This window comes from Haliotis rufescens, unplaced genomic scaffold (assembly GCF_023055435.1).
Source record: "Haliotis rufescens isolate VD_foot unplaced genomic scaffold, xgHalRufe1.0.p SCAF_7, whole genome shotgun sequence".
Lineage (NCBI taxonomy): Eukaryota > Metazoa > Mollusca > Gastropoda > Lepetellida > Haliotidae > Haliotis > Haliotis rufescens.
The window spans coordinates 17455083-17483004 of NW_025964361.1; the positions used below are offsets into that span (position 1 = coordinate 17455083).

Consider the following 27922-nt stretch of genomic DNA (forward strand, 5'->3'; position numbering starts at 1 on the left):
GGCCAAATAAGGTATTTTATCCACGTCAGGGCCAAGAGACGGAGTAATAGAAGCCAGAAGATCAGCCAACCAGTCGGCAAGTTGAAACCAAATGTCTACTGGTCTGAAAAGATCCCTCCTAGGAATCTGAACTATAGTCACGATCCTGACGACGTATGGGAGAGTGAGTGAGTGAGTGAGTGAGTATGGTTTTATGCCGCTTTTAGCAATATTCCAGCAATATCACGGCGGGGGACACCAGAAATGGGCTTCACACATTGTACCCATGTCGGGAATCGAACCCGGGTCTTCGGCTTCCGACCGCCCCACGTATGGGAGAGAGTCTTACAGGAGCGGCGACAAGATCGAAAAGACGTAGTTCCTCCTTGCTGCTCCGTATTGATGATCTTGACCGATGAGAGGTGTGGAAGCCAAGGGAGCCAGCGGCGCCGCTGAGGCCAAAGTAGAGTAGAGGATAGCAAGTGCCGGAGGGGCCCAGGGAAAGCTGAGATACCTAGGCATTGAAGAAGCTCTTGGAAACCAAGGGTACTGGTGGTGTCTGCAGCGGCGTTGGAAGTGCCGGGAACCCTGGGAGGTGTCAGGTCGTGCCACTGCTGTCGACGTAGATGGCAGAAAAGACGGTTGCGTAACAGGTGTCACCCGAGACAGGGACGATGTTGTCAATAAGGGTGACAGCAATGGAGGCGTAGAAGACCGCAAATGGGTGTCGGTCGTGATGAGGGAGGGAGTCTCCAAGGTGTGAGCCATGTCAAGGTGTCGACGATTACGTTGAATCTCCTCTGTTTTTTTTGGAACTCAACAATTGATGTGGTGAACGCTGCTCTCTTTCTCGATTGGGCGGATAGTATTAATAACTTTGTTGCTTCTCTCAATTCGATGTTTGCGATGAGCAACAATTCTCTGTCGAAATACACAGGACTGTGTGTGATTCTTCGTAAGACTTGTCAGATCCTGAAACAAGGGAAGTGTAGTCGACGGTAGCGAGGTCTTTCAACTGTTGCATCTCTTGAAATCTGTTCAGCGACCACAACAATCACAGCATTTTAGGTCGGGATATGAAAAGAGAATTTTTTGTTTTGCACTGATCACATGCTTTTCATGTCTTGTTATCCATGTTGGGACTAAAATTCTCTTCAAACATAATTCTCCACACATCAGATATAAGAGAATGATCAAGTGATGTGTTCATGCTACACAGGAATTATGCTTTGCACAGACAGTTGATGGTGATGAATACCATGGTTATGGATGGATGTGTTTGGGTGAGGTGTTTTTCAAAGCTGGAAACTGGTTTTAGGATGGTTTCCAGACAAGTATCGAAGAAGAAGGATGAAATGCAGCGTGTGAGATGTTTTGAAAATATAACAAAACTGATTCATAATGTTGTCTATGAAAGGCCAGATACTCTACCCCATATCTGTGCCAGAGATAATGTACACACAGACACGGGACATTATGCTTAGATCCAGGTGAACTAAAAACCCGAAACTTTGAAACTTCAAACAGTCATTAGCACAGATTATTATGGTTTACTGTTTGTTCTTACCTCACATTTGTTAAGACCACAAAGAAATCAGGATTTTCAGCTTGAAAGACAGAGTCTAAGATCAGGAGAGATACTGAACTCTAATTTGATTACCTGAAATGATTGAAAAGCATATCTCTGCATTTTCTCCTTTGTCATTGTCCACAGCTATCACCTGTAATACCGATGTTCCAATAGCTGCAGTTTCAAATACCCGACCATCGAATGATTTGGACAGGAACTGAGGAGCATGATCATTGTGGTCAAGAACTGCTATATTAACCCTAGCAAAGCTCTTCTTGGATGGAGTTCCTTCATCTCCCACCATGATGGTTAGTGTGTGATGTGAGAGAGCTTCGCGGTCCAAAGATTCTGCTACTTGTATTACTCCTGTAACACATTGCATAAGAAATTTTATTTTAGGTGTAATCTACAAAATAAAATAAAAGTAAATAAATAAGCAAGTGAACAAATAACAGTAATTAGGAAATAACTGTCAACTATGTGTACAAAAGTAGTACTCAATGAAATGCTTCTGAATATTTATTTAACTGAAAGAATGATGGACAATTGTTATATAAATTTTGACTTAACATGGAACTGATTTAGCTGCAGTGTCTACAGTTTATGTTTCAACAGCAAAACATCTGTACTCAAAAGAAAAATATGCCTTTACATACAGTAAACCATATTCAATATTAGTTCAACTCATCTGATAACATTACAAGTAATGATGAATATTGTTACCTTCTCTCTCCAGAGAAGAGCTGGTAACATGTTTGGTATTTGTGCAGTATATGAAACTGCAGAGACTTCCAGAATAATGGAAATGATCAACAAACATATTCGAATAATGAAAAAGCTTGTCCTGTCAATAGACTAATTGGGCAGTAAACAAACAGAAACAGAAACTTCTTATCAAGCTTATCACAGCTTTGCATGCCTACCACTTTCTGGATGAATCTTGAATTTCTGCATGCTAACAGTACTTCCTGCTGAAGACATGGTGTAGAAGAGACGCTTGTCTTTATCCTTATCAGTTGCAAATACTTGTAGAACATTTGTATTCACTTCTACATTCTCAGATATTTCAGCCGTATAAAATGCTTCTGAGAACTCTGGTTCATATTCATTGTTGTTAATTATACTGATATGGACCTGCAACATAAATTAAGAAAGCATTATGAGAAACGGTAATGTAAAAATCTGACAAATATTACATTGTGTCTGGGTGAGAATATTGTCATAATTCAAATTCCTGTATCAGTCAAGTTACAGATAAAGGAACAATCAGAATACAATGGTACAGTAGCTCAACATTATCAAGTGATGAGGATGTGGTAATTATTTTGCAAATAATACCCCATAATTAGATGAAATATCTTAAAACAGACAAAACGTGAGCAGGGTTTACTAATACCCCCGACTTCTGCTCCAACATGTTTCTAAATAAAAATATAAATAGCTGTATTTTTCTCTCGTCATAAAATATTAAACAGTTTCTTAGTTATGCTCCGGAAACAAAATGTGACAGAGGGCAGGGTTAGAAACTAACAGTTTTTGTCCCCTAGTCCTTATAATGATAACATATAGCAAAACCCTTAAAATTGGCCAATTTCTACTAGTCCTTAGGATACCTTTACCATTGGGCAGTTTGGTAAGAACTACAGGACTAGTGCCAATTTCTAATGCTGCATATGGCCGAACTTGGGGGGGGGGGGGAATAATAATGTTTTGAGCTCTCAAAACAATTTGTGAAATAGTTTCTTTTATAACCTCAAGATTTGTTGTATGTGCTGACGAAATAACAAAAGTATCACGAGGGGAATATGTGGTTTTATGAATCCCCTGTTAGGTGTACTCTAGCCACATTTGCAGTTTGAAGCAACTTGTTTTCCTGTGTTTCGGTAAATATTTTGGTAATAGTGTTTACTTGTCCCACTGTTTGGGTTGTTGTCTAGGACATGCAAAAAGATCAAAAGAAATTTTTGATAGCAAAATGCACCTTCACTTAAAAATCATGAAAGATCATTTATGCACCAGAAAGTATATATATATTTAAATGTATTCATTTCCTACCAAGAACAGGGTTCGTTTCAAAGTGCCACTAGAGGTATTCTGAACTGTGTTTCTGTAGTTGACAGTAAGTTATTTTATTAGATTTGTTATCATTGTGCTTTGTGAAAAAGACTACAAAGTGAAAAAAACCTGACAGCAAAAACGTAAATATAAATTCTAAAATTAGTCTTAGCTTCCAAATAGGCAAAGATGTGACATACAGGCACACATGAGTTGTACACCCCATCTGTTGCACACACTGTAAGGTTGTAGCTTGGCTGAGTTTCCCAATCAAGGCCACCTGCCACAAACAGGGTGCCATGCTGAGGCTGAACTGCAAACTTGTTATCTTGGTTACCATCTGAAAACACATATTAGAAATATATAAATTGTATTCAATAAGGATGGAGAAGAGTAAATGAAGGTAACTTTGTCACATAAAAAAAAGTGATTGACATAAGGTGTTACTATATGTATGTTTTTGCAAATAAAAACAACAAGCATGAAATACTCACATCCCCCCGCCAATATGACATGTCGGGTTGTGTGCAATGCATTAGCTCCTGTGAACTATGCTCAATGGACCTTTTTGTAAATGGCCTAATTGCAGCACTAAAAAGTGGTTGCTGGTGTTGTTTTTCCATCTGCAGTTTATGATAGAATATGTAACTGAATTTTAATGAGTAAGGATGAGACATATGGACGAACAACTTCTTTATTACAATTAGGAGCGATGGTTTCGGTGTAGGTTCTAACACCGTTATCAAGCAAGTGAAGTACAGAGTATGGTTGACAAGAATATATAGTGTTTATACAGTTGAGTAGGTTTAAGATCAGTTACACTGTTGTATTTGTAATGAGTTGTGTTTCTGCATGAAGTTAGTCAGTGAATGCAACAACTGTGTCCATGACACTTTTGGAAGAACATACACTCAAGCAATGCAGAACTTACCAACAAAAAAAGGAAATGTATTCAATACTGTGAGATGACATTATGTCCCAAGTTTGGTTGCCATGGAAACTCGAAAAATATTTTATTTTAAAATCCCAAATTATCAAAAGCCACCAGTTCATCACTAGACCTATCTATGTGCCAAGTTTGATGAAGAAATATGGTACGGTTTTCAAGATCTGCTCCGGAAACGAGGACTACCGCCATTATTCAGTCTAAGTCAAAGTCGTTGCCATGGAAACTCGAAAAATAACTTATTAAAAAAATGCCAAACTATCAAAAGGCACCAGTTCACCACTAGACTTCTCTATGTGTCAAGTTTGGTGAAGAAATATGGTAAGGTTTTCAAGATCTGCTCTGGAAACGATGTTACTGACGGACGGAAGGACAGACGGAAGGACGGACGGACGGTCCTTAAAATTTCTCCATACTCAATACATTAGACTTTTCTTGGTTTTGTTATATAAAACCTGCATATGAGTCTGCTTATGAACTGCTGCCTTTTTTCTATTTAGGACATTTCTGGTTTCCATGACAACAAACTAGACTCAGATTAAACTGAGTTAGCCTTGTTTCTGGAGGATAAGTTGAAGATGGTTCTGGACCAAACATTTTGCACAGATATCAGTCAAGCAATAACCTGGTGCCTTTTGGTATTTAAGAATGCTAACAAAATTATTTCCCTCACCCAGTGCATTTTATAAAGGTTATTTCTTTCTGTTTCCAAGACAACAAACTGTTGCACACTAAGTTATAGAGATAATATTTTTTATATGATCTAATTTTAACGCATTTTGTTTCAAACTGAGCTGGAACCAAGGGGAGCTCAGCTTGAAACTATTCAAATGTTCCCATTTTAACATCTTATAAGCATGGGTGTGTTTTCCCAAACCTGAAGTCAATTTTATAAGACCAGATGCATAAATGTCTGAATGGTATGTTTTTGTTTACTTCTTGTTTAACGCCGCACTCAGCAATATTCCAGCCATATGACATCGGCCTTTAAATAATCAAGTCTGAACCAGACAATCCAGTGATTCACATAATGAGCATTGATCTACGCAATTGGGATACGATGACATGCATCAAACCACATTAGCGATCCTGACCACCCAATCCAGGTAGTCGCCTCTTACAACAAGCCTAATTGTCTTTTACATGGGTTAATGAGAGCAAATGATGTTTGGTAGTTTTTACACTACACTGAAAGAATTTATTTGAATTTTCTTTTATTGTTCAGAATGAAATATTCATTCATGGGTTAATTTACATCAAACAGCAAACCATTTAACAATTAAGAATTGAACATCAGTTTGGATGGGTTCATTAAAGTGTGAACCATTTAAAAGCGCTCGTTAAACTTTCATGTGAGTGATTGAGTGAGTTGGGTTTAACGCCGCTTTTAACAGTATTTTAGTTATATCGCGGCGTGTCAGCTTAATGTGGGAGGAAAGCCCGAAGTGATGCAGGTCTCAGACGTTTACCACTTCGGTGAAACCCACGAGCACGGGTATGGTACTGACAAACCTAGAAACATAATCAGGGCGAACCGGGATTCGAACCCACAATCATAAGTCTCTGGCGTGACCAAGGGACGCCACTCTGCACAGCAAAACGCGGTGCCTTAGACGACTGGGCCACCCGTGCCCCCAACTTTCATGTGAATCTCCTCGCAAGCTCGGAGGTACACACCATTTACACTCAATTATTTACAGACCACCGTTATATAGCTATAATATTGCTGAGTAAGGCGTTAAACAACAAACAAACAAAAAACACAAGAAAGGTGTTTGCATGAAAACATGCAACTTGAACCATTATGTTTTCTACAAATTATCAGCTTTTATGGCATCACTTCTGGTTTGGAAAAAAAACACTTGTACAATCAATGCATTACAACTTTGTTACAGAAAGTTCAATGGTTCTTGCTACCTTAACAATTCCATTTTTAAAGACATCACTTCCAGATTTTGTTGAGAAAAATATTCCAAATGCAGTACAACTTTAAAACACAAAATCCCATGCCTACAGTAAAATCAAAAAGCTACACAAAATATATGGTTTAATGACATTAACTTCCAGTCTTGGAAATCATATGCCCAATGCTGTAAAAACAAGAGTCATCAGAAAGATGACATATCCCCCCCGCAGCTGTCTGTAAAGTAACCACAAGTAAATGTGCTATTCTGTATTCTGTAGGTTTTTTTATGCAAACAAATGACAAATTACAAGAAACAATGACTAAACAAGCGTACAGTCACAAAGTCATCTATATCCCCCACCCATTTTAACACGTTATGGTCCCAAACCAGGTAAGTGACCCAACATTTCTTTTAGCCCATTTCAAAATAGCTGCAATGGAAATTCTAAAATAAACATTTCTAAAACTTATTAACTTCCTTAATATCAAATGGCACCAGTTCAGTATGTGCTTTATACATATATATATATATATATATAGAGAGAGAGAGAGAGAGAGAGAGAGAGAGAGAGAGAGAGAGAGAGAGAGAGAGAGAGAGAGAGAGATGCAATTTTTGGCAAGGAAATATTTAACAGTTTATTTGTTTTACTCCATAAGTGAACCCACCCTATATGAAAACTTAAATCCATCTTGTTGCCATGGGAACGTAAAAAATAAAAATTTATAAAATTCCTAAATAGCAAAAGGTACCAGTTTAGCAAGAGTCTGATAGACATGCAAAGTTTTGTTAGAAAGTTTTGAATAGGTTTTGAGTTATGCTCCGGAAAGGAACTCTACCCTATAGAACCTAAGTCCAACTTGTTGCCATGGAAACGTAAAAAATAATAATTTATAAACTTCCTAAATAGCAAAAGGCACAACTTCAGTATGAGACTGATAGCTTTGCCAAGTTTCGATCAAATACACTGAATGGTTTTCGAATTCTGCCCCGGGAACGAACCCCATCCCCAATTGAGTCTATGTCCAACTTCATTCCATAAAAAATTTTAAAAATAAAAATTAGAAAAATCCCAAAATATCAAAAGGCACCACTACAGTATGTGCCTGATAGCTTTGCCAAGTTTCGATCAAATACACTGAACGGTTTTCGAATTCTGCCCCGGAAAAAGAAATGATTACGGACGGACAGACAGACTGGCTGATCGCTATATCCCCCCTAAGTATATGCCGGGGGGATAAAAAGTCCAATGCCTCAAGTTACCTAACAAATATATGAGCACTTCGTTATTAATGACATCCATCTCGTTTGGGAAAAATATCCCAGTCAAATGGATACCCACTTCCAGATGTCACTGGTTAAAATAAAACAGGTCAATGGCCTCATCAGGATAATGAATTAAGTGTTATTGATTGACATATGGCAAGTAATGAGAAAGTTATTTTGACTATTACAACTGATTGAAGAAATATCTGATTTATTGTGAATTGATTTAATATTTCCTGAAATTTGAGCCATGTTTATTAACATGACCTCTAGTGACCGTGATCTTATAAGGAGGTCATCCCACATCAAGACCCGCCTGAGGGCAACTTAGTTTTGAATAAATCCTTCAATATTTGTCAGGAAACTTATCCTGGACTTGCATGATTGACCTTTCACTTAGTTTACTTAATTGGCTGGTACTTTCCTAAAGGTTTTTCAAATACCCTTTGAATTATATAATTTGCATCTTAAATACCATGATGAGAATAGACAATTTAGTATTCATTACAGCATTGCTTACCAATGTCATACCAAACAGTTCCTTCGAACTTCCAGCACTTGATCAGTGTATACATGAAGTGCCTTTCCCAGTCGGCTGGATTGTTTGCTGCTGGAGGGCTACATGTCTGATCAAATTGTTCTGCTTACATCTTCATAAGATCAAAGCTAATTACAACCACACATCTGCAAGTTCTATCCCAACCTTTCTTCAGATGGTGTGGCGTTTATTCCACAAGAAATCCCTGCCAGCATAAACTATCTTCTTGCACTTCTCCACACCCTGAGTGCACTCACCACACCACACTAACTGCTGCAAAAACAACTCATCTGCTAAATTGAGGAGGAAGACTTAACCACTTCCCATGGATAATGATAAAATCTTACTGTAACTATGGCAATGTACCTGAAACCATGCACATCCATGTATTAAAATGTTTCAGCAAAGCTGCTGATATTTTCTCAGAGGAAATATCAACTAACTTCAAGCAGATGTGATTATATGTATGACACAGCAGAGACTTCTGAAGAACACACCATCTGTATAAACATAAGCTGATGCAAATAAAACATTATTGTACAATCATTGGCATCTGTGTCTAGCTGAAAAACTTCACAAATAAATATCTTGTGTAACAGAACTGAAAACATTTAGAAACATTTAGAACCTTACATTCAATTGGTCTCCTATCTATCGATCTGAGTGTACTAAAGATGATTATTAACACGTCATGTCATGTCACGTCATGTCACAGAAGCTCACATACAACAGTACAAAATGTGAGAGAGTGATTGAGCATGGTTTTATGCCGCTTTTAGCAATATCCCTGCAATATCACGGCGGGGACACCTGAAATGGGCTTCACACAACATTGCACACATTGGGAATCGAAGACGAGCAAATGCTTTAACAACTAAGCTACCCTGTAACCCGTATAATATGTGGACAACCACTTAACAAGTGAGAGAGTGAGAGAGTGAGAGAGTGAAAGAGTGAGTGAGTTGGGTTGGGTATTCCAGTTATATCACGGTGTGTCAGCTTAACCTTTAGCCTGCTGAATTATTTCCACACTTCTTACCCCTGCCTGCTGGATTAATTTTAGCATAAGGCGCTCTAAAGAGGGTGGGTGATTTCAAAAAGTCGGAGCCTCATTAAACAAGGGCCAATTGAAGAGATATTTTGCACATTTATTCCTGATAGAAAACTACACAATACTATATAAAAAAATATCCCGGTGTTTTCAATCATACCAAGGTTAAGACCAAAGCGAACATAAAACTTAAAACGCAATTAAGTTAAGTTCAAGAAAATTTACAAGTTTTATGTTCGCTTTGGTCTTAACCTTGGTATGATTGAAAACATCAGGATATTTTTATATAGTAATGTGTAGTTTTCTATCAGTTATAAATGTGCGAAATATTTCTTCAATTGGCCCTTGTCTTGTGAAACACTGACTGTTTGAAATCACCCACCCTCTTTAGAGCGCATTATGCCAAATTTTCTTGAACTTACCTGAATTGCGTTATTGAAGGTGGTTTGCATTTCATGCTAGGAACCTTTTAATATCATAACATTTGTGAAAATTGATTTCAAAAATCATATCTCCGATATCTTAATTTTTATTGAGTAAAAATTCGGTTTTTTTTATTGGCATATAACAGCGCGATGGTAAATTATGAACCATTTCAGTAAATTTATTATCTAAACGTTAAGCAGAAAAATAACTTAATTTACGAGGTCATCATGTCGGTTGCAGAAATACGAATATTCGGGTTAATCTTACGTGTCATGTTATACAATTTGCAGGAAACAAATAATGACTCATAAATATTCACTAATCCTAATTTTAAGCGTTTTGGTTGAATATTTACGATATACAAAAATAAACAACCCATGTCATGATGCTAGCAGACATCCTAAAATCAAACATGGCGTGCTTCGCCCGACCTCCGCATTACTTATTGCTATTTTAATATCAACAAAGTATACATTGCGTTTATAAATATAACTTGGCGAAAGTTGAGGATCTTCTCAATCGAAGAATTTTTTTATTCGTCATATTCCGATTAATATGACGAGAGAAAAACGAAAATATAGATTGTGAATTCTGACAGCACTATTTCAATAAGTGCAAAGGTCACCGGATGTGTTGTCACAGACAGGGGTAGTCTGCTGATAATCTTTCGTAACGAAACAATTACAGTAAATTTTGAAATAGTTCGCCTATCACATACAGCAAAAACATAAGTTGACACACAGTATCAGTAATCACCACTAACATGAAATAAAAATGTGACTTTGACGATATAATTCGCGTATTAGTTAATCCGTTTGACCTTGCATGCTCTCGTGACCCGGAAACGGTAGACGATAAATCAACATGCCACATGCAAGTTTCTCGGTATCTTTTATTTGAACTTCTGTTGATATTTAAGAGACACCATTCAATGTTACGGTGAATATAAATGGGACATGATTCATACCAAGAAGAGGTTTATATAAGAAAAACACATGATATTATGCATTGATAAATAAGGCTACTAATAAAACCAGTTGGCTGCAAAGATTTTCATTTAGGAGTCAAATGGCCCCAGGTGAAAAAAAATACCAAGAGGGCTGTAGCCATTGGATGCCTTCAGTTCAGTGAAAAAAAATCATAAAGCTGTTCAGTACGTTTAAAGATCCCAAATCACCAGTTCACCACTCGAGTGATCTGTATAGCAAGCTTCATCTGGAAATCTTTACCGGTTGTGGAGTTCTGCTCCAGAAACAAGCACTATACTCATTTTCAGTAAAGTCCAATTTGTCATCGTGAAAACATCATAAAACAAAAACAAAATAAAAAAACCAAATCATCAAAAGGCACCATTTCACAACTCGATTGATCTGTCTAGAAAGTTTCAATAACAAATAGTTAACAGTTTGGGAGGTCTGCTCTCGAAATGGAAAATGGAAAATGGATGGAGGACAAACAGACAGACGGACATGCTGAATGATACATGCTGTTTTTTTCAATTCAGGGGATTAAAAAAGGCTTAACACCAAAAGCCATCCATAAAGATATGAGTACAAGATTAGGAATGGATGTCCCTTCCTATTTCCCCGTAAAGAGTTAAGCATGGCATGGAATGCCTTGAAGGCTATCCGCATCCTTGAAGGCCGGTCATGACAGCAACACCTGGAATGATCCAGGGAATCCACAATAATTTGATCACCAACTGTCACATGATTGAGAGTCATATTGCTAGTTCAATGCACAAATCAGTAATTGCCATGGCTACTATCCACATGAGTGGTTTTGAACGCCTTCAGTACCCACCATATTCTTTTAATTTGGTGCCATCAGACTTCCATCTGTTCTCAAACTTGAAGAAAGTTCTTGCCAGAACAAATTTTGACTTCAACACTGACAACATAGCGGCTGTGGAGAACTTTTTGGACAGCCAAGAGGACATATGAAACTGGGATAAAATCCCTCCAACATTGTTGGCAAAGGTGTACCAATGTGAAAAGGGATTACGTTGAAATGAAACCATTCTAAAAATCTTGTTGGAGAAAATGTTGGATTTGAAATGATTTCACACACATCATATCCACCATATCGTTTTCAAGTTTGTTAACTTTGTTATGAATGATCGTTTGAATTTCCTCTGAATACTTGAGAATAGGTTGGTGCCGGTCACAACGAATATGACAAAGATCCATGACATAATTGAGGACCACCTCAACAATTTCACAATCAGGTATAATTCAAAAGGTGAAACTAGCTAATACAGAAAGCAGTACATTTTTCCAGGAATAATGAACACTCACCTCGTATTGAGTACCAAATGCTATCACCATCCTCATCTTCTCCAGAAAGCATTTCTAGAAGTTCTCCGACGAGGTCATTTTCGGCCACTGATACAGCATAATTTGCCTTTAAGAAGGTTGGTGGGTTGGTAGACATCTTAGGTCTTGACACAACTTCAATGTTTAATTTGATGATTGCTTTTCTGCGAGGAGTCCCACTGTCAGATACTCTCACCTGTAAAAAAAAGACACAGGTAGAATCCTTGCTATATTATATTGTAGGTTCATGATGAATTCTATGCGCATACACTTATAAATGTTATTGTGTGGGATTTTCTTGAATGAAACACTGCAGAGAGCAATATATATTTCCGTTGCACTCATGTACTACCAGTGATTCAGTAATGAATGCCATCCATCATTACTGATCACTACTTTGTTCATATCTTATTCCTCAACTTTTATTTAACAAAAATAAATCCCTCTTTGACCCATTCTTGTTGCTTTTTAGCAATATGTATAAACAACAGAAATACATATCACCAAAATAGATACAATAGAATTTGTGGTATCTCAAAGGTTTTTATATGTGTGTTTTACTGTTTGATATCAACCAATAAGTTATCTCAAAAAGAGAAACATCTTTAACCTTTTAGATGACAAGTTATTCTTAGTAAATACTGAAATATGTGTGAAAATTGCATTTGTGCAGGGCCTACCTCTTAACATATAATATAATGCAGAAATGGAGAAAATTAAACTTCATAAGGTGTGTAAAAAAAAAAAAATGCAAATAAAGGATTGCTTTGGAAACAGACAGTCCTAAATGATGTCCTGAATTTTGTTATGTCTAAAAAGATCCATAATACATCACAGCCATTATTACTGTGGAATGGCTGCCTCATTCTTTAAGATCTTAAGATTTTCAACAGACGTTCGACTTCACTGCCAATTAAGTGTGACGTAACTTCAGGTTGATATATAGAGGATATTTCACATGCCAAGTGAAATATCATGTTTCTCTCATCACCACCCCTTTTATTTGCGACTAAAAATGAAGTTTCGTGATTGCAAAATCTTAAAAAAATATAATCAAAAGTAACAATATTTAGGGTCACAAAAACATTTACATTTAGATATGATTGTATACAAAATCAACTTAAGAAAAAAAATACTTAAAAATTACGCAACCGCTGTTGGAAGCAACAGAATACACACTGGTCAAGTAACAAAAATCAAACAATAGTTATCATCGTTTATAATTCCAAGAAAACTACCTCTTTTACATCATAGCCATAAATCCTGTATTTTGGCTGCAGACACACTATAACTAAATATTCAGATTTTCGACAGAAGTCCTCTTCACTGTCAATTTCACACAACTAGTTGTTCCCCTAATAGAACATGTAGCTAGCTCTTCAGCTCTTCTGTGCAAAACGGTGGGGAATACGTTAATTCTTTCCAAAACATCTCCAGTGTTCCCATTTACCTGTAATTATCAGTTTTTTACGGAAATATTAGGCTTGGACCGGTAATTCATGTGACCGCCAAATCCATTTGTTGTGACTTTGTATCAAAATATTTAATAAAGAAGAAGCAAAAATTGTGACAGAATTTGTGTTAATGACATGTAGATCTAATTAAGTTACTTCAGAGCAGACGTCACTGCACTAAACATGATGTTGAAAGAATATAAACAAGGAAATTTTCACACGTTTTTTTATTTGTTGAGAGTAGGGACTGATAAAAATTTAGTGGGGACTGGTAATTTTTAGAGTTACCAGTCCACCAGGACTGGCAGTTTCAAAAGTTAGCGGCAACACTGATCTCACCACTGGAGGCAGATGAATTAGGGAGGTGGGTGGGAGTACTTCCTGATGTAATAGAGGTAGTTTTCTTAGAATTATTAACAATGATAACTATTGTTTGATAATTCCTGCGAATCCTCTACCTCTATTACATCATAGCCAGAATATACCAGAGGGATAAGGCTGGATCTGCCTCTACTAACTCCCTGTGTAGTTGACAGCAATCCAATACTGTTGTATGAGTTCTTCTAAATTACCAGATTCAAACCCTTTCAAGAGGTAATTACTTTAGAATCTCTCTTAGAGGGTTTGAAATCGGGTACCGTATTTGACATAATAAGCGCCTGGGGTGATCTCAAAATTAGAAATAGGGGCTCTTATTAGAATATTATTTTGGTAAAAAACAACAAGAACATTGAAAGATGTCAAATTTCGCGTCATGCTGACAGCCTGAAATGTTTATGTATGACAGATATATTTTTCCTGAATTTAATTGCCCATAATTAAGGATGCATATAACAAACATATAATGCACGAATAAATAGTCTTATGATTATATCAGTCAATATGCGATAACTTCACTTGAAGTACCTTATTATTTCCTGATAATCATGAAATGATGTCTTTTGTTCTATTCTAACTCATCATTTGTTTCAGATTCTGAGAGTGACGCCACTTCTCAATGATGGCAATTCCTCTTTTGGACTGGTTTTGAAGATTTCTAGAACTTCTGACGTCATTTATGATGTCACTTGTGGTTATGACATCACTTCCGGTCCATATTTCTTCCGATTGTGATGCCACTTCCGGTAGATCTGTAAATCAGCTGTTCTTATACAGGTAGCCCTTGAATTCCTTACATGCCATAGTAGTAGAGTCAAGGTAAAAGTTGTACTCACCTTCTGTAACTGCTGACATACAATCCTATCCCAACCCCCCCCAACAAATATGACTTTTAGCGAATCAAAGTATGGCATTTATGATATATGTATCCATTCTCTGTCAACTAAAGTTTGTTTCAAGGCGTCAATAGTGGTAATCTGACCGTGGTTGCTGTTAATAACGGTGAGTTGTGCGATCTTCCGATCGCTTCACACACGATTTCGCCGAAATTAATTAAAACAATTTTAAAAGGAATTTTGAATAAATTAATGAAATAAGTTTCAAACATAAGTCCAGATATACAAAGAACACTTTTTATAGCCAGACAGTGTAATTACATGAATAATTTGCAAACTTCAGTATGGATTTGTTGACATGGTATTTCCGGTGTTACGTGCTCACGGTAATGTCTTTCCATGGGGGAAAAAACATCAAAACTCATTAATTCGTGTATAATGCACACCCCCTTCTACACAACTGTGTTTTTTGGAAAAAAAGTGCGCACTATACGGTAATGTCTGTGATCCGATGGACCAGTAGCCGTAGACTGATTCTTGGCTATAAATTCCGGTAGGGACCGCAAGGTGATGGAGGTCAAGTTGGGAGCATGAGTGAGACTGGAATAGTCAAGGTCCCTGGCTGCGGTAGCCCTGACTAGTAAAAATGCTGCTTTACGGGATTTTTGGAGAAGAGTGCTAGTAGAGCAGACAGGACGACTGATGAATTCCATTTTGGGAAGATCCAGGGAATGCGAATATCCTCTAGGCTGAATGCTCGCATGATATGTTCTAATCATTAATCCATCGAGCGGGAGAGTGGAATGGAGGGTGGATCTTTTTCCTTCAATGGTTCCATGTCGGAAGTTATTATCCTGTCGTAGGGGTAGGAAGAAATTCGCAACCATGGGAATGTCCTCTATGACATTTGTTAGACCACATCTGTGTCTCTACTGGACGAATTTGTTGCATCTGTTGTCATAAAGTTGGGTGGATGACGATCTCCATAATCTTACGACAGCAGAAAAGGCAGCTTGAGAGAACCCTGAGGCCTGCATTCTCTGCGAGATATTTTCCAGGCGGTGAGATGGAGGCTGGGAATATTGGAGTAAAATAGGTTCAACCTGGGCTGACGCAGGAGATCTTTGCGAAGTGGAAGAGTGAGTGCCTCGTCCATCAGGAGTGATAGTAGTCTGGGATACCATGTCCTGCTTGGCCAAGTTGGAGCAATGAGGATGAATTTACAATCTGTCCCTTCCAACTTCTGTATGACCCTTGTCTTGGAGAGACCATGGAGGGAACACATAGGCAAACAGTCATGTCCAATCCATGGATAGTGCATCAATCTGGAGAGTTCTCGGATCTGGGACTAGGCTGACGTAAACCGGAAGTTGATGCTTGAGACAGTTCAAGAAGAGGTCCAGATGTGGGGTGTCTCAAACGGAGGTTATCCAGGTAAAAACATCTGGGTGAAGAGTCCACTCCGTGGGTACAATCTCCCTCTCCAGGATAATCTGTCTGTTAGTATGTTCAGTTTGCCATCGCTTCCATCTGGCAGCTGAATGATTCGGCCAAGGCAAACAGCTGAGTAGTTTCCATCATCAGCGAACTGGACTTGGTTCCGGTTTGCTTCTGAATGTAGGCCACCACGTGTTGTCTGTGGCAATTAGGACGGATGATTTGATAAGGCATTCTTTCCATGTCTGGAGAGCACAATAGATTGCTTTCATCTCTCTGCAGTTCATGCGTAGAGTTGCTTCCATCTCGGTCCATAAACCCCGAACTTTGAGGTCGTCCATGTGAGCTTCCCAGCCTGAATCCAAGGCGTCTGTAAGCAGGTGGTGTCCGGGAGGTGGTAGGATGAGCGGAATCCCCGTCATAACATGATCTCGTTGAGTCCATCAGATTAGATCTTTGTGGAGAGGATTGAGTACCCATGTATCCAGGGTCTGAGATTGTAGGGAGTTGATCCAATTATGTAATGGGCGTAATTGTAATCAGCCTCTGTAAGTCTTGTAATGGACTTGTTGAACTGGTCCGTACGTAGAAGAAACCTGGCCCCGATGTGACTCGGTTTCCTGACTGATTCCATATGAAATCTTGGAGGCGGGACCAAGTACTTCTTGTTGAGATCATTCTCATCTCTGTGGAGTTCTTTTCCGGTACTAAAAACACCGGGGAGTGGAACCCCCTAGTTTTGTTGGTATCCTGTAATCTCCGAATGGCCTGTTTGGTGAGACGGGTCTTGATGGCAAGGTCGGCTGCATCCACTTAGGCACCCTTCAGGTGTAACCTGCGTCCCTCTGGATGGGATATAAGTCGAGGGCACTTGAGAAAATGAAGCTTGTACCCGTAATGTGTGTCCAATTTTCGGCGTATGACTAAAGGCGCCCTCCCACTGGACCCTGAGACAGCGTTATGTTGAATGACATAATGTTATCTGAAGACAAACCCAGTTCGTTAGGCTCTGAGACGCTCGAAGGGGGGGAGAAACAAGTCATCTTCTATCCCCGCGATCTCCAGACTTGAGAGATCAATGGTCAGATCCGCGGCTTTTGGAGGCTTAGCTCCGAAAAGAATCTGACGATAGCTTGTCGTAACGCCGAGATGCCTGGTAGGATTTTTTTCCTGATGAGATATACCTCTTTTGCGGTCGTACATGGAAAGAGGAATCCCTGGCTGGTTCTCGTGCTCGTTTAGGTGTGTACTGCAATCCATGTGCCTTGACTGCCAGGTTGATCATAGACCCTTGAAGTCTCTCTGTCGTGTCCTGTCTGACTTCGTCTTGGATTGTGCCCAGCTTGTTGTTAAAGATTGTCGATTATGTGACTGGCTGTGACATAACCGTCTGCTTAGCATGCTTTGAGACAGCACTTGATCTGACTTGAGACAGGAGTTGTTGACGCTGAAGCCATAGGAGCTGGGAGGCAGTCCAGACCTGCGTAGATAACATATCCTCCTGCATGCGGACAATCGCGATGATTCTGGCGATGAACCAATTGAGATACATGTCAATGTCCATGGAGATCTTATTGACCGTAGTTAAATCCTTAACTAAGCTGGCCGGGAGCGCGAGTTTGGTGTTAGGATTCTTTACCAGCTTGCTGAACTCCAGTGGCTGTGACTCGGCGATGCATGCATCTGATATAACTTCTTCCTCATAGTTGGGAGGGGAAGCCGATCATCGTGACAGAGCTTCTACATGGTATCATTCATATGGTCTAGGATCCTGGAGGTGTAACCTGGCCACTGTAAAGTATGTTGGATATGGGATGACGGACCATGGCTTCCAGCGTACTCAGGCATTTCCGGAGAAGGCTACTGTTCAGTCTATGGCTGTGTGGTCAGCATGTAGTAATTTATAGCATCTATCATATCCACAAAGGACAACTCTGGTCCATACTCCCGCGGAGATGATGTGGCCGGTTGATCGGGGGCCTCTCCGACTCCGGTGCCATGACTCGGTGCCGACGCGCTGGCAGAGTGTCTGGGTGTAACGGTCCGTGTGGGAACCGTATGGTTTGCTTCAGCAGCTTGGCCGGTCAGCTCTGCGGGGGTAAGGCGTTCTTGCCACTACCCTGGTGATCGTCTAGAAGTCGTGATCTGGGCGAGCTGGACTTCGTTGATGACTAAGGCTTTGACAACTGCTTAACCCCGTCTTGCCTCTTGGCGGGGGATGACTTCTGAGCCTCTCCAGAGCGCTGATCTCAAATCCCGAGGCTGGAGCTGGTTTGGGTGTTGAAGGGGTCGAAGGCGTAGATCGTCTCCTTAGTGGCTGATAAGATAGAGTCGACTTTCTGCCTCCTTGCGCTTCGCCTTGACTAGAGGCATCTAGCTTCATGAAGAAGGACTTGGGTCTCCAGTAGGCATGAACTGGCCACACTTCTGACATGTCAGCGGAAAGTGGAGGACTCCATAGTAAGAGATACACACAAAAAACAACCCCAGTATACTTACGTATCCAGCCAGATCATAATAATAATATTTTTGAAGAAATTAATAAACAGTGTGACTATCTTATACCAGGTGCTAGAACGACAAAAAAAAAAACTGGTGTTGACTCTAGCACACACAGCAAAGAAGTGACATTTTCACCACCGTTTTACACCTAAGAGCTGAAGGGCTACATGTACTATTAGGGGAACAAGTAGTTGTATGTAGTTGACAGTGAAGAGGACTTCTGTTGAAAATCTGAAGTTATAGTGTGTCTGCAGGAAAAATACAGGATTTATGGCTATGATGTAATAGAGGTAAAGGATTCGCAGGCATTATGGCACTTTGCAAAACGAACAGTCTCGATTGACAAGTCTTTCATACTGAAGTATATAATAAGATGTCATATCCAGTTTCAGTGATATCGCTTCCTGTCTGTATGATGCCCCTTGTGGTCATGTTGACGTCACTTCTGTTTCTTATGGTGATTTAATTATGATTCTGATGACGTCACATCCAGTTGAATACATATCCTGTACCGACATCACTTCCAGTCATTTGTATCCACTGTGGAACTGTTAAAAATCATCTGCTTACCCAGGCAAACAGTCTGATCAAAGTGGCAAGAACATTTTTAAAGAAATCAGGCTCCCAAACACAACATTGTGAGTCATGAAGCACGTGACCTCAGACAGCACGTGCAAGGAGTGGTAAGATTTATCATTGTCACCCAGACTCAGTTGGGAGCATACTCATATTGTCCTCTTGGAACAAAAAAAGACACTTTAGACACATCTAATCATAAAGGCACCAACAGCAAGTGATCATGCAACGTTTGCAACATGCTGAATGTTTAAGTGCCATAGACATGTTGAAGGTGGACACACATTAGCATATTGTTGCCCAAATGCTGCATGTTTCTCAATCTGTCATCAGCAGCTTGTGGCCCCGAATACCAACAAACACATAACATCGATGATCAACACCACTCTGGATGGCAAATGCCCAGACTCATTAATCAGAATGATGGCATTAAGAAATTGGTTGCAATCTGCCACTCAGATAAGGGACCGGTTGCAACAGCCAACTGGTGTACGAGTACATGTCCAGATGGTGCGAAATCATCTGCACAGATGGCATTTCCATGCACAACGTAATGTGTCATCCCACAACTTACTGCATGTCATTTGGTGTAGAAAATTTCAGTAATGGGATAATAGACATTGGGCTAATGTCATGTTTTCTGATGAATTGAGGTCCATTCACGATTTCCATGACCGAAGGAATCGAGTTTGGAGACCTCCTCATGAGCGTTTTGTGGACGTTAACATTGTACAGCAAGAATATAGGGTGGTATCACACTGACTGGCCGAACGGCGCTCCATTGTCTAGAGTCACAGGTCAATGCTATCTGGACCACATCATTGCACTACTCGTGGTGCCATTTGCACAACCTGTTCGTCAACGTTTCATCTTTCAAGATGATATTGCACATGCTCATCATGCCAGGATTGTGTCCCAATTTTTCCTCCAACAGATAACATCAGAAATCCTGTATTTTCACGGTCATTACACAATAATATCTTCAGATTTTTCACCATCACCTCTGAGAGTACCGATAAACCAAGTAAAATTATCCATTAGGGGAAAGTGTGTGGAATCCTGACATACTCAAAACAGAAACTGATAGTAATTGAACTTCAATCTTCTGCATGTGTGAGACTGGAAAAGACGAGAGCAGGAAGTTCAGAGACTCAGGCTGCTATGGCCCTGGTTAATATGAATGCCATGGCCATGGCTATTACGAAATCTGCTTAGTTGACTTTTTGTTTCAAAGTAGCAGATGTTAGAAGTTTAAATAGATCCTCCAAAAGTTCAGACAAATGACCGCGAGGTCCTATTTGGGAATAAGCATGGAGTTTTGACATCCTCCAATAAGAAACATCTCAAGAGTGTGTTTGAGAACAGGGTGATCTCCTAGTCCATCGTGCTGGAAAACTGAAGTTAAAGCAAACCAGTATGCTTCGATGGTGCAATGAAGTAACTTGGCATAAGGGCTGGCTATCGATATAGATCATAGAGATTGTTAATCATTAACTAAATATTGATCATTTATATGAACAGAGAGGCCTTTTGGTGCGCTTAACATATTGTTTTTCATAATTATATAGATATTCTACTACAACTGTGACAGTCAGTTGCATGAGAACATAGTTTTACACATCCAAGAGACTGTATTGCTAGCTCTCCGCAGAGCTTTGATGACAGTACATGGACCAATGTAAACAACCAATGTAAACAAAGGATGAATATAAAAATGAAATAGTTTTTCACGTTTTAGGATATTTTCTCTATGTCAGTTTATCTAAATCTGTAGACTCGTCAACTACAAATGTAAAACATATGCAATATCTTAAATGGGCGTGACAATGTGGCAGAGATACAGGCTGATGATCGAATCAAGTTACTTAACGGAGAGGTTGGATTGTCGGCAATGCTGTGAGGAGCTCAGTTGTTTTTGGTTTGAGAATTGAATCGTGCATGAAGTAAAGGTGTGACATGAAACTTGGTAATTAAAAACACCCAGAACCTTCCACATACTGGCCCTTTCAGTGCAAAGAACATTAATCAAAAAAATAATATTGAAAATTTATCGTTTTGTTATGTGTGGGACACAGAGGAGAATATTATCAATATTTGTTTTTATTTCTCACCAAAAGTGATAAACCAGGCTGAAAAGATAGGATAACTATAATGGTTACACCAAGGACTGACTTTCTTCTGTTGCTCCTATCCAATTAAAATATGTCAAAATCATGTTTCTTTGTGTTTGCATAATTTACCCAACAATTTGGTGAGTGAGTGAGTATGGTTTTACGCCGCTTTTAGCAATATTCCAGCAATATCACGGCAGGGGACACCAGAAATGTCCCAACAATTTGTTACGTTTAGATGTTTCATGTTACATCAATATAAGTTGGTGTTTTCAAGTTTAATAATGTCCCACGTTTTGATAATGACACACGTATAGTACACTGAACAATCAAGTAAACACACAAATTCTATTCTGAAGACCAAGGCATAAATCGTAAAATTACCTGAAGCTCATACTTCCTTCCTTGAACAAGATCCTTGGTGGAGTATACAACCCCAGTAACGGAATCCACTCTGAACTGGGTCTGTCCATTCCCACGTTGGGACTTGATTGTATACGTAAGATAAGCATTCTGTCCCTCATCGTGGTCCTTGGCCACCACACGATACACATCAATGTCACTGTCTTCTCTCAAACATTCAAGAACCTTTATATTTGGAGCCTTGTCAGCAAACTGTGGTCGATTATCATTCTCATCCAGCACCTTGATGACAACACGGGTCTTGGATGAGAGCGGAGAACGGGCATCGTTGTCGGATATTGTTACCTGGAAATAGCAAAGAACATGTCACTTCATTTAAAATTTCATCATGTGCTTTGTTAACTTCCGTAAAGTGGACAGACAATACCCTGAATTCTGAAAGTATCAACGAAAACCTGTTTCACAGTAAAGTAAATTTAATGTACCCACAAAAACAGGAGCAGCCCAATCCCTACCTTATCCACCAGAAATCATGAACCATATTAACTTTACCAAATTACAGCTAACCACAGCAATTTCTATCTATATTCATATTTGATACCTAATGCTGTCTTATGCAGTAAAACTAAGGCCTAAGCAATGTGTGGGTGTGTGGGGCTGCTATCGAACTAATGCCGATGTTATAGTGCTAGCCCACTGAGATACCATGCTGCAGTTTAACATGAATACCACACAGTATACTGACTGAGCCGACCAGTCCTTGTCACAGATCGCTTCAGAGTAAATACAGGTACCATCTTTTAACATCTTTTGGTATCACATGGCCGGGGATCAAACCTCAGACCTTCTGCTCCCCCGGGCAGATGCTCTATTCACTAGCCCTCAGAGTCGGTAGTTCTAAAGATTAAAATAGGAGGGCTCTGCAGATTATCAATAGTTTTGCAGAAGAAACAATTTTTGATATTTTCGAACTCATGAACACATTTATCCATTCTTGTTATATGCAAAAGGTTATCCTTCTGTCCATGGCACAGGACCAAACTTTCTAAAACATTAATTCCAGATGCTGGGTTTCGAACTTGATATAAACTTGGTCAATAAAAGTATGAAATTTGATTTAAAACATTACTTGACATGATGATTTACCATTTAAAATGTATTTCCTGCTCTCAAAGGCATTGTTTTATATGCAGAGATTAAGATTACCATGTGTATTTTCTCGTAAACTAAGCCGGAAATAGTAATCAGCTGTGCACACGTTTCCTCCCAATCTACTGGTGATTTAGTTAAAACATACCGAGTGATAACACTTTAAAGAAATTTTACGCAATGGTCGGAAAAAATTGAATCTGAAATTATTATCTTATCAGGAATAATATATTCCAATATTCCAATTATTTTAGTTGCAGCTTCCACCATATATACTTAAAATTATAAGAACCACAAGCGTAGCACTTTGGTACAGATTGTATGCAGGATATTTTTTGACGTATGGAACGATTTTGACCAGACACCGTAGGGACTTCCCGAACGTTGACATTTAATAGTCAAACTGCCTAAAATATGACTTTTAGCAAGTCATGGTATGGCATTTATGATATGTGTATCCATTCTCTTGCAACTAAAGTTAGTTTCAAGGCATCAATAGCAGTAATCTGACTGTGGTTTCTACTAATAACGGTGAGTTGCGGATCTACCGATCACTTCGCATACGATTTCGCCAAAATTGTGAACATTATTAAAATTATTGAATTAAATTTTGAATATAATTACAAATAAATATTGCAAACAATAGTCCAGATAAACAATGAACAATTTTTTTTATTACCAGATATTATAACAATAGGATTAAATTGCGTACTTCAGTTCGGATTTGTTGACTGGTATTTCCTGTGTTACATGATCGCGGTGATCAGCTGATAAAGTTTTCTGAGATGGGGGAAAACATCGTGTCATTGGAAAACTTGAGTTTATTGAAAATGTTTGTAAATTTTGGGAGCTATGCTTTACCGTGCGATATAAACGAGTTAGCGCCATATTGAAGGGCGCAATAACGAGGGAACACTGTACAAAAACGTTCCTATTCTTCAACCCTGACATGGACGGCAAATAAATCAAAAGTGAACATCAGATTCATGGTAAAAAGGGTAAGGAAACATTAACAAAGTTAACGACTGGACAACAGGCCAACAAAGCAAAAGACAAAATGTGTAAAATTGACAGTCAGTCTCAAAGGCAAATTCAGAAACAATAGAAAAAAATATGGACATTTTATATATTATGATAATTTCAAGAAGGTCAATTGAAAGTAAAACAACGTTTTGCCCACTGCCAAACTGAATTTGGAAAAAGGCCCCTTAATTTCAAATTCACCTCCTGTGATCGTGAATGGCAGGAAGTCTTTCAACTGAGAGAAGTAAGTTTGCGAACATTGTTTCAGTGTAGAATTCTCCATTATTTCCAAGAGTTTCGTCGCCAAATTACAAACAATAGTTATTGTTAATAATTCAAGGAATTAATAACTTCCATTACATAATTGTTGGAAATCCTATATTTCGGCTGTCATCACACTATGAAAAACCTTCAGATTTTCAGCAGAAGTCCTCTTCACTGTCTACTATCAGTTATTAGTTGTGCAACTGTTAAAATCATGGTTCCCAAGCCACATGCGCATAAGGAAAACCTGACGCCTTTCCAACATCAGCAACCTGGATGCAGATTATTGGGGAGGTGGGTGGGATTACTGTGACGGAGAGGGCTTCATATTTAAGTCCATGTGATGATAAAAGGGCAAGGGCAAAACTTGAAAGCCGTAATTCTGTGGAAATTGGGTAGAAATATTGATGTTAGAATCCAGAAAATGCATCATGTGGCCACAATGTGTACAATACATGCTATGGCAATTAAAAATGTATTTGTGCCACTATATAGAAATGTTTACGTAACTCAGGAATGTACAGAGCGTGTATTTGCTTTCATTTCCAGCTTGTACATGTTCATGTTGTTCAAGCATGTGCCAGTTCTACCAGTTGTACCTGTTACACAAGTACCTGTTCCATCTGTTTTACAAGTTGAACCACTGTATTCATCTGTGTGTTGAAATCAGAAAAGTTAACCAAACAGTGTACAGAAAAGAACTGCCTTTATTAATATGTATTCCCCACAATAATTCCTAAGAATCATAAACCTGTATAACATCACTGCCAGAATATACCAGAGGTAATGGTCCCATCTCTGACACGTAGTTTGTATATTGTTTAATGGCGCAACTCAGAACTGGCAGAAGTCCCATCTGTTGTCATGGATGGCAGATCTTACCACCGATGCTGAGGAAGATTTGGAGTAACCGGAAGCCTGCATCTTACGCTCGATAAGATGGAGACTGTGTTGACTTCCATAAATGACATCTGATCTGGGTTAGTGTATGAGACCTCAGTGTTCCGGAAGTCTGAGGGGTCTGGGGAACCACAGCTGGGTTGGCCATTTGTGCAGTCTGTGTCCTCTATTTTCCACAGGACACTGTCTTTGAGAGGCCAAGGTGTGTTGGCATACACCAATATCACTGTCCAATCCTTGGACAACGCCTCTGCTTGAAAAGCTTGGGGCTCCAGCACAAGGCTGCCATACACTGCGAGCTTGTTGTTAAGACATGTGGAAAACCGGCCCACATGAGGTATGTCCTACACCATTGTTATCCATTGGGATACCTGCATGTGGCGAGACCATTCTGTTGTCACATTCCTTCCCCAAAGGGAATAGCTGTCTGCCATAATGTTGAACTTTATGCGACTAGCTTCACTTGTCTAGCTGATATGGCAAATAAATGTTTAGTATCACTTGTCCAATCTATCAACTTGGTTCCCCCTTGTATCTGGATGAACCGTATTTAACGTAATTAGTGCCTAGGGCACTCTCAAAATTAGAAATAGGGGGCGCTTATTTATTTATTATTTTGGTTGAAAAAAAAACAGAATTGAAAGATTTGTGGTTAGGCGAAGGCAGAAAATGATTGCTATCAGTATTTTACCCTTTAGATATATGTCTCTTACAAATAATACTATGTGAATGCTTTCACGTATTAACTTACATATCTACGTATTTGTGCTACAGTAGCTCCACATTAACGAAGAGTAGAAAAGTTAGTCAGCGCCATTGTTCCAAACAGGAAGTACCAGTAATCAGCAGGTAAAGTTGAAAAATAAAATATAAAACATGCACTTTGTCTTTGTGATTTTCAAAAATTATCTTATACCACTTACTTTTATTTTTCAGCAATAAAGATGATATATTACCACTTTATTACCATTTCTTTGTTTCAGCTACTCATTTGTAACTTAACTTTGCATAACACCACTGCCACAGGCTAATTTGCATATCACATGACCAGATTTTTTGCTCGTTTTTAAACAATCAGAAATCAGAACAGACTGGCACTTCAAATATTGTTTTGTAGAACTATACAAACATGCTAATAAAACTGAGACTGTGAGGTGCACAACAATATAGATTTATACTTCAAACTTACCCTACCTCTCCTCATGTCTTCCATAACAGAATGTGATGTAAACACAGGAAAACTACACCACTGGAAATTCACATTTTGAGATATTTTCTTGATGAAAGTTTACCATGACATGCTTATCTTTGTGTAGATTCATTAAAAATTAAACAGAAGAAAATATGATCATTGTTGCATTGAATAATATGAATTGACGCTGTTGCAGTATGTGGTGAAGCGGGCCCTATAGAATTGGGTAAAAGGAAGTTGTAAGTATTGGAGGGACACACGATTTTGCCAAAATAAATGTAAACATTATTGAATGAAATATTGAATAGAAATTATAAAATAGATTACAACATAAGTCCAGATATACAATGAACACTTAAATAGTGTAACAAAAGGGTTAATATGCGTAATTCAAAACTGATTTGTTGATATTCTATTTCTGATGATGGATCATGACAGTCATATATACTGAGAGCCTGAAATGACACTTCAGAAAAGTCTGTGCGCATCATACATGAGAAATATATTTTTTCCAGGTTTTAACTGCAAATAATTAAAGATGCGTATTATACACGAGTGAGTATTATACACGAACAAATAAGTTTTGATATTCATTGATCAATTGGAAGGGGGGTTTATTGGGATTATATATATTAGCAAATATCGCTGTGGGAGCTTATTATGTCAAATATGGTAAGCTACCACCATGGTGTTTTCTGTGGCCACAAGGATCGAAGATAGGGATAAACGGTGGTTACATGTGTCAAGTGCACTGAAGGACTCCCATCTTAAGGTAAATGAGGTGAAGGTCCCTTTCAGAAGGATGCCATAGCCCTAGAATAGTTAGATTGTCCATATGAGCTACCCAGTGGAGTTGGTGTTCAGGTGCTGGAAATACATGTGGAATGCCTTCAAGACATTTCCAGTAATGTCCACCAATTAAGATCATTTGGCAATGTTGGCGGAAAAGATATTAGAATATTATATATAACCTTGGTGACATTACAGAGTTAATCCATGCCTGTATGAGATGAACTTATAGTCTTCCCAAAAGGCTTTCCTAGCAGTGTGGTCAGGCTGATCTGCTAATCGATTACCATCTGCAGTTTCTGAAGGAATTAACCCTCCATTGGACATGGGTTTCCCTGTAAAGCTGGAATCCAGCATCAATAGAGATGTCTTGTGCTGGCTTGATCTCTGATTGGGTCAGATGCAGGAACAAGGAACCAAGATGAGACGGTAGTTAGATCATGAAAGTTGTGTTTTGGCGAAGCTGATTCTTGTCCTGACTGGCTGACAGAATATAATTGATGTATTCACGTAGACGCAATAGCTGGATGTGAGCAAGTTTGAAGGACAGGGATGTAATTTGAGTTCAACAGCCAGGTGGTGATGGATATCCCAACGGTAGTACCAGAAACTTGTACTGGTGGCCTTTGACTGACGTCCAAAGTCTTCTTACGGATTCCTTCTGGAACTTCGGTGGGCATAACCAATATTCCTTGTTGAGAAACTTTCAGACCTATGATCAGAAATGCTTGCTTTGGTCATGTACCTTGGTATGATTGAAAACATCAGGATATTTTTATATAGTAATGTGTAGTTTTCTATCAGTTATAAATGTGCGAAATATTTCTTCAATTGGCCCTTGTCTTGTGAAACACTGACTGTTTGAAATCACCCACCCTCTTTAGAGCGCATTATGCCA

The 27922-nt window shown here is 38.9% G+C and overlaps 1 protein-coding gene across 5 annotated transcripts in view; it reads right to left on the reverse strand.

Moving 5' to 3' along the window:
• Positions 1 to 27922, reverse strand: part of LOC124151847 (protocadherin Fat 1-like) — a 243775-nt gene that overhangs the window by 149567 nt on the left and 66286 nt on the right. For all 5 annotated transcript variants that reach the window (XM_046524511.2, XM_046524510.2, XM_046524507.2 and 2 more), the window contains exons 5-9: positions 21729 to 22052; positions 12033 to 12246; positions 3805 to 3944; positions 2473 to 2683; positions 1640 to 1915 (exon numbers count right to left, since the gene is read on the reverse strand). In XM_046524511.2, the coding sequence (XP_046380467.2) occupies positions 1640 to 1915; positions 2473 to 2683; positions 3805 to 3944; positions 12033 to 12246; positions 21729 to 22052 (1165 nt within the window). The remainder of the gene's footprint in view (positions 1 to 1639; positions 1916 to 2472; positions 2684 to 3804; positions 3945 to 12032; positions 12247 to 21728; positions 22053 to 27922) is intronic.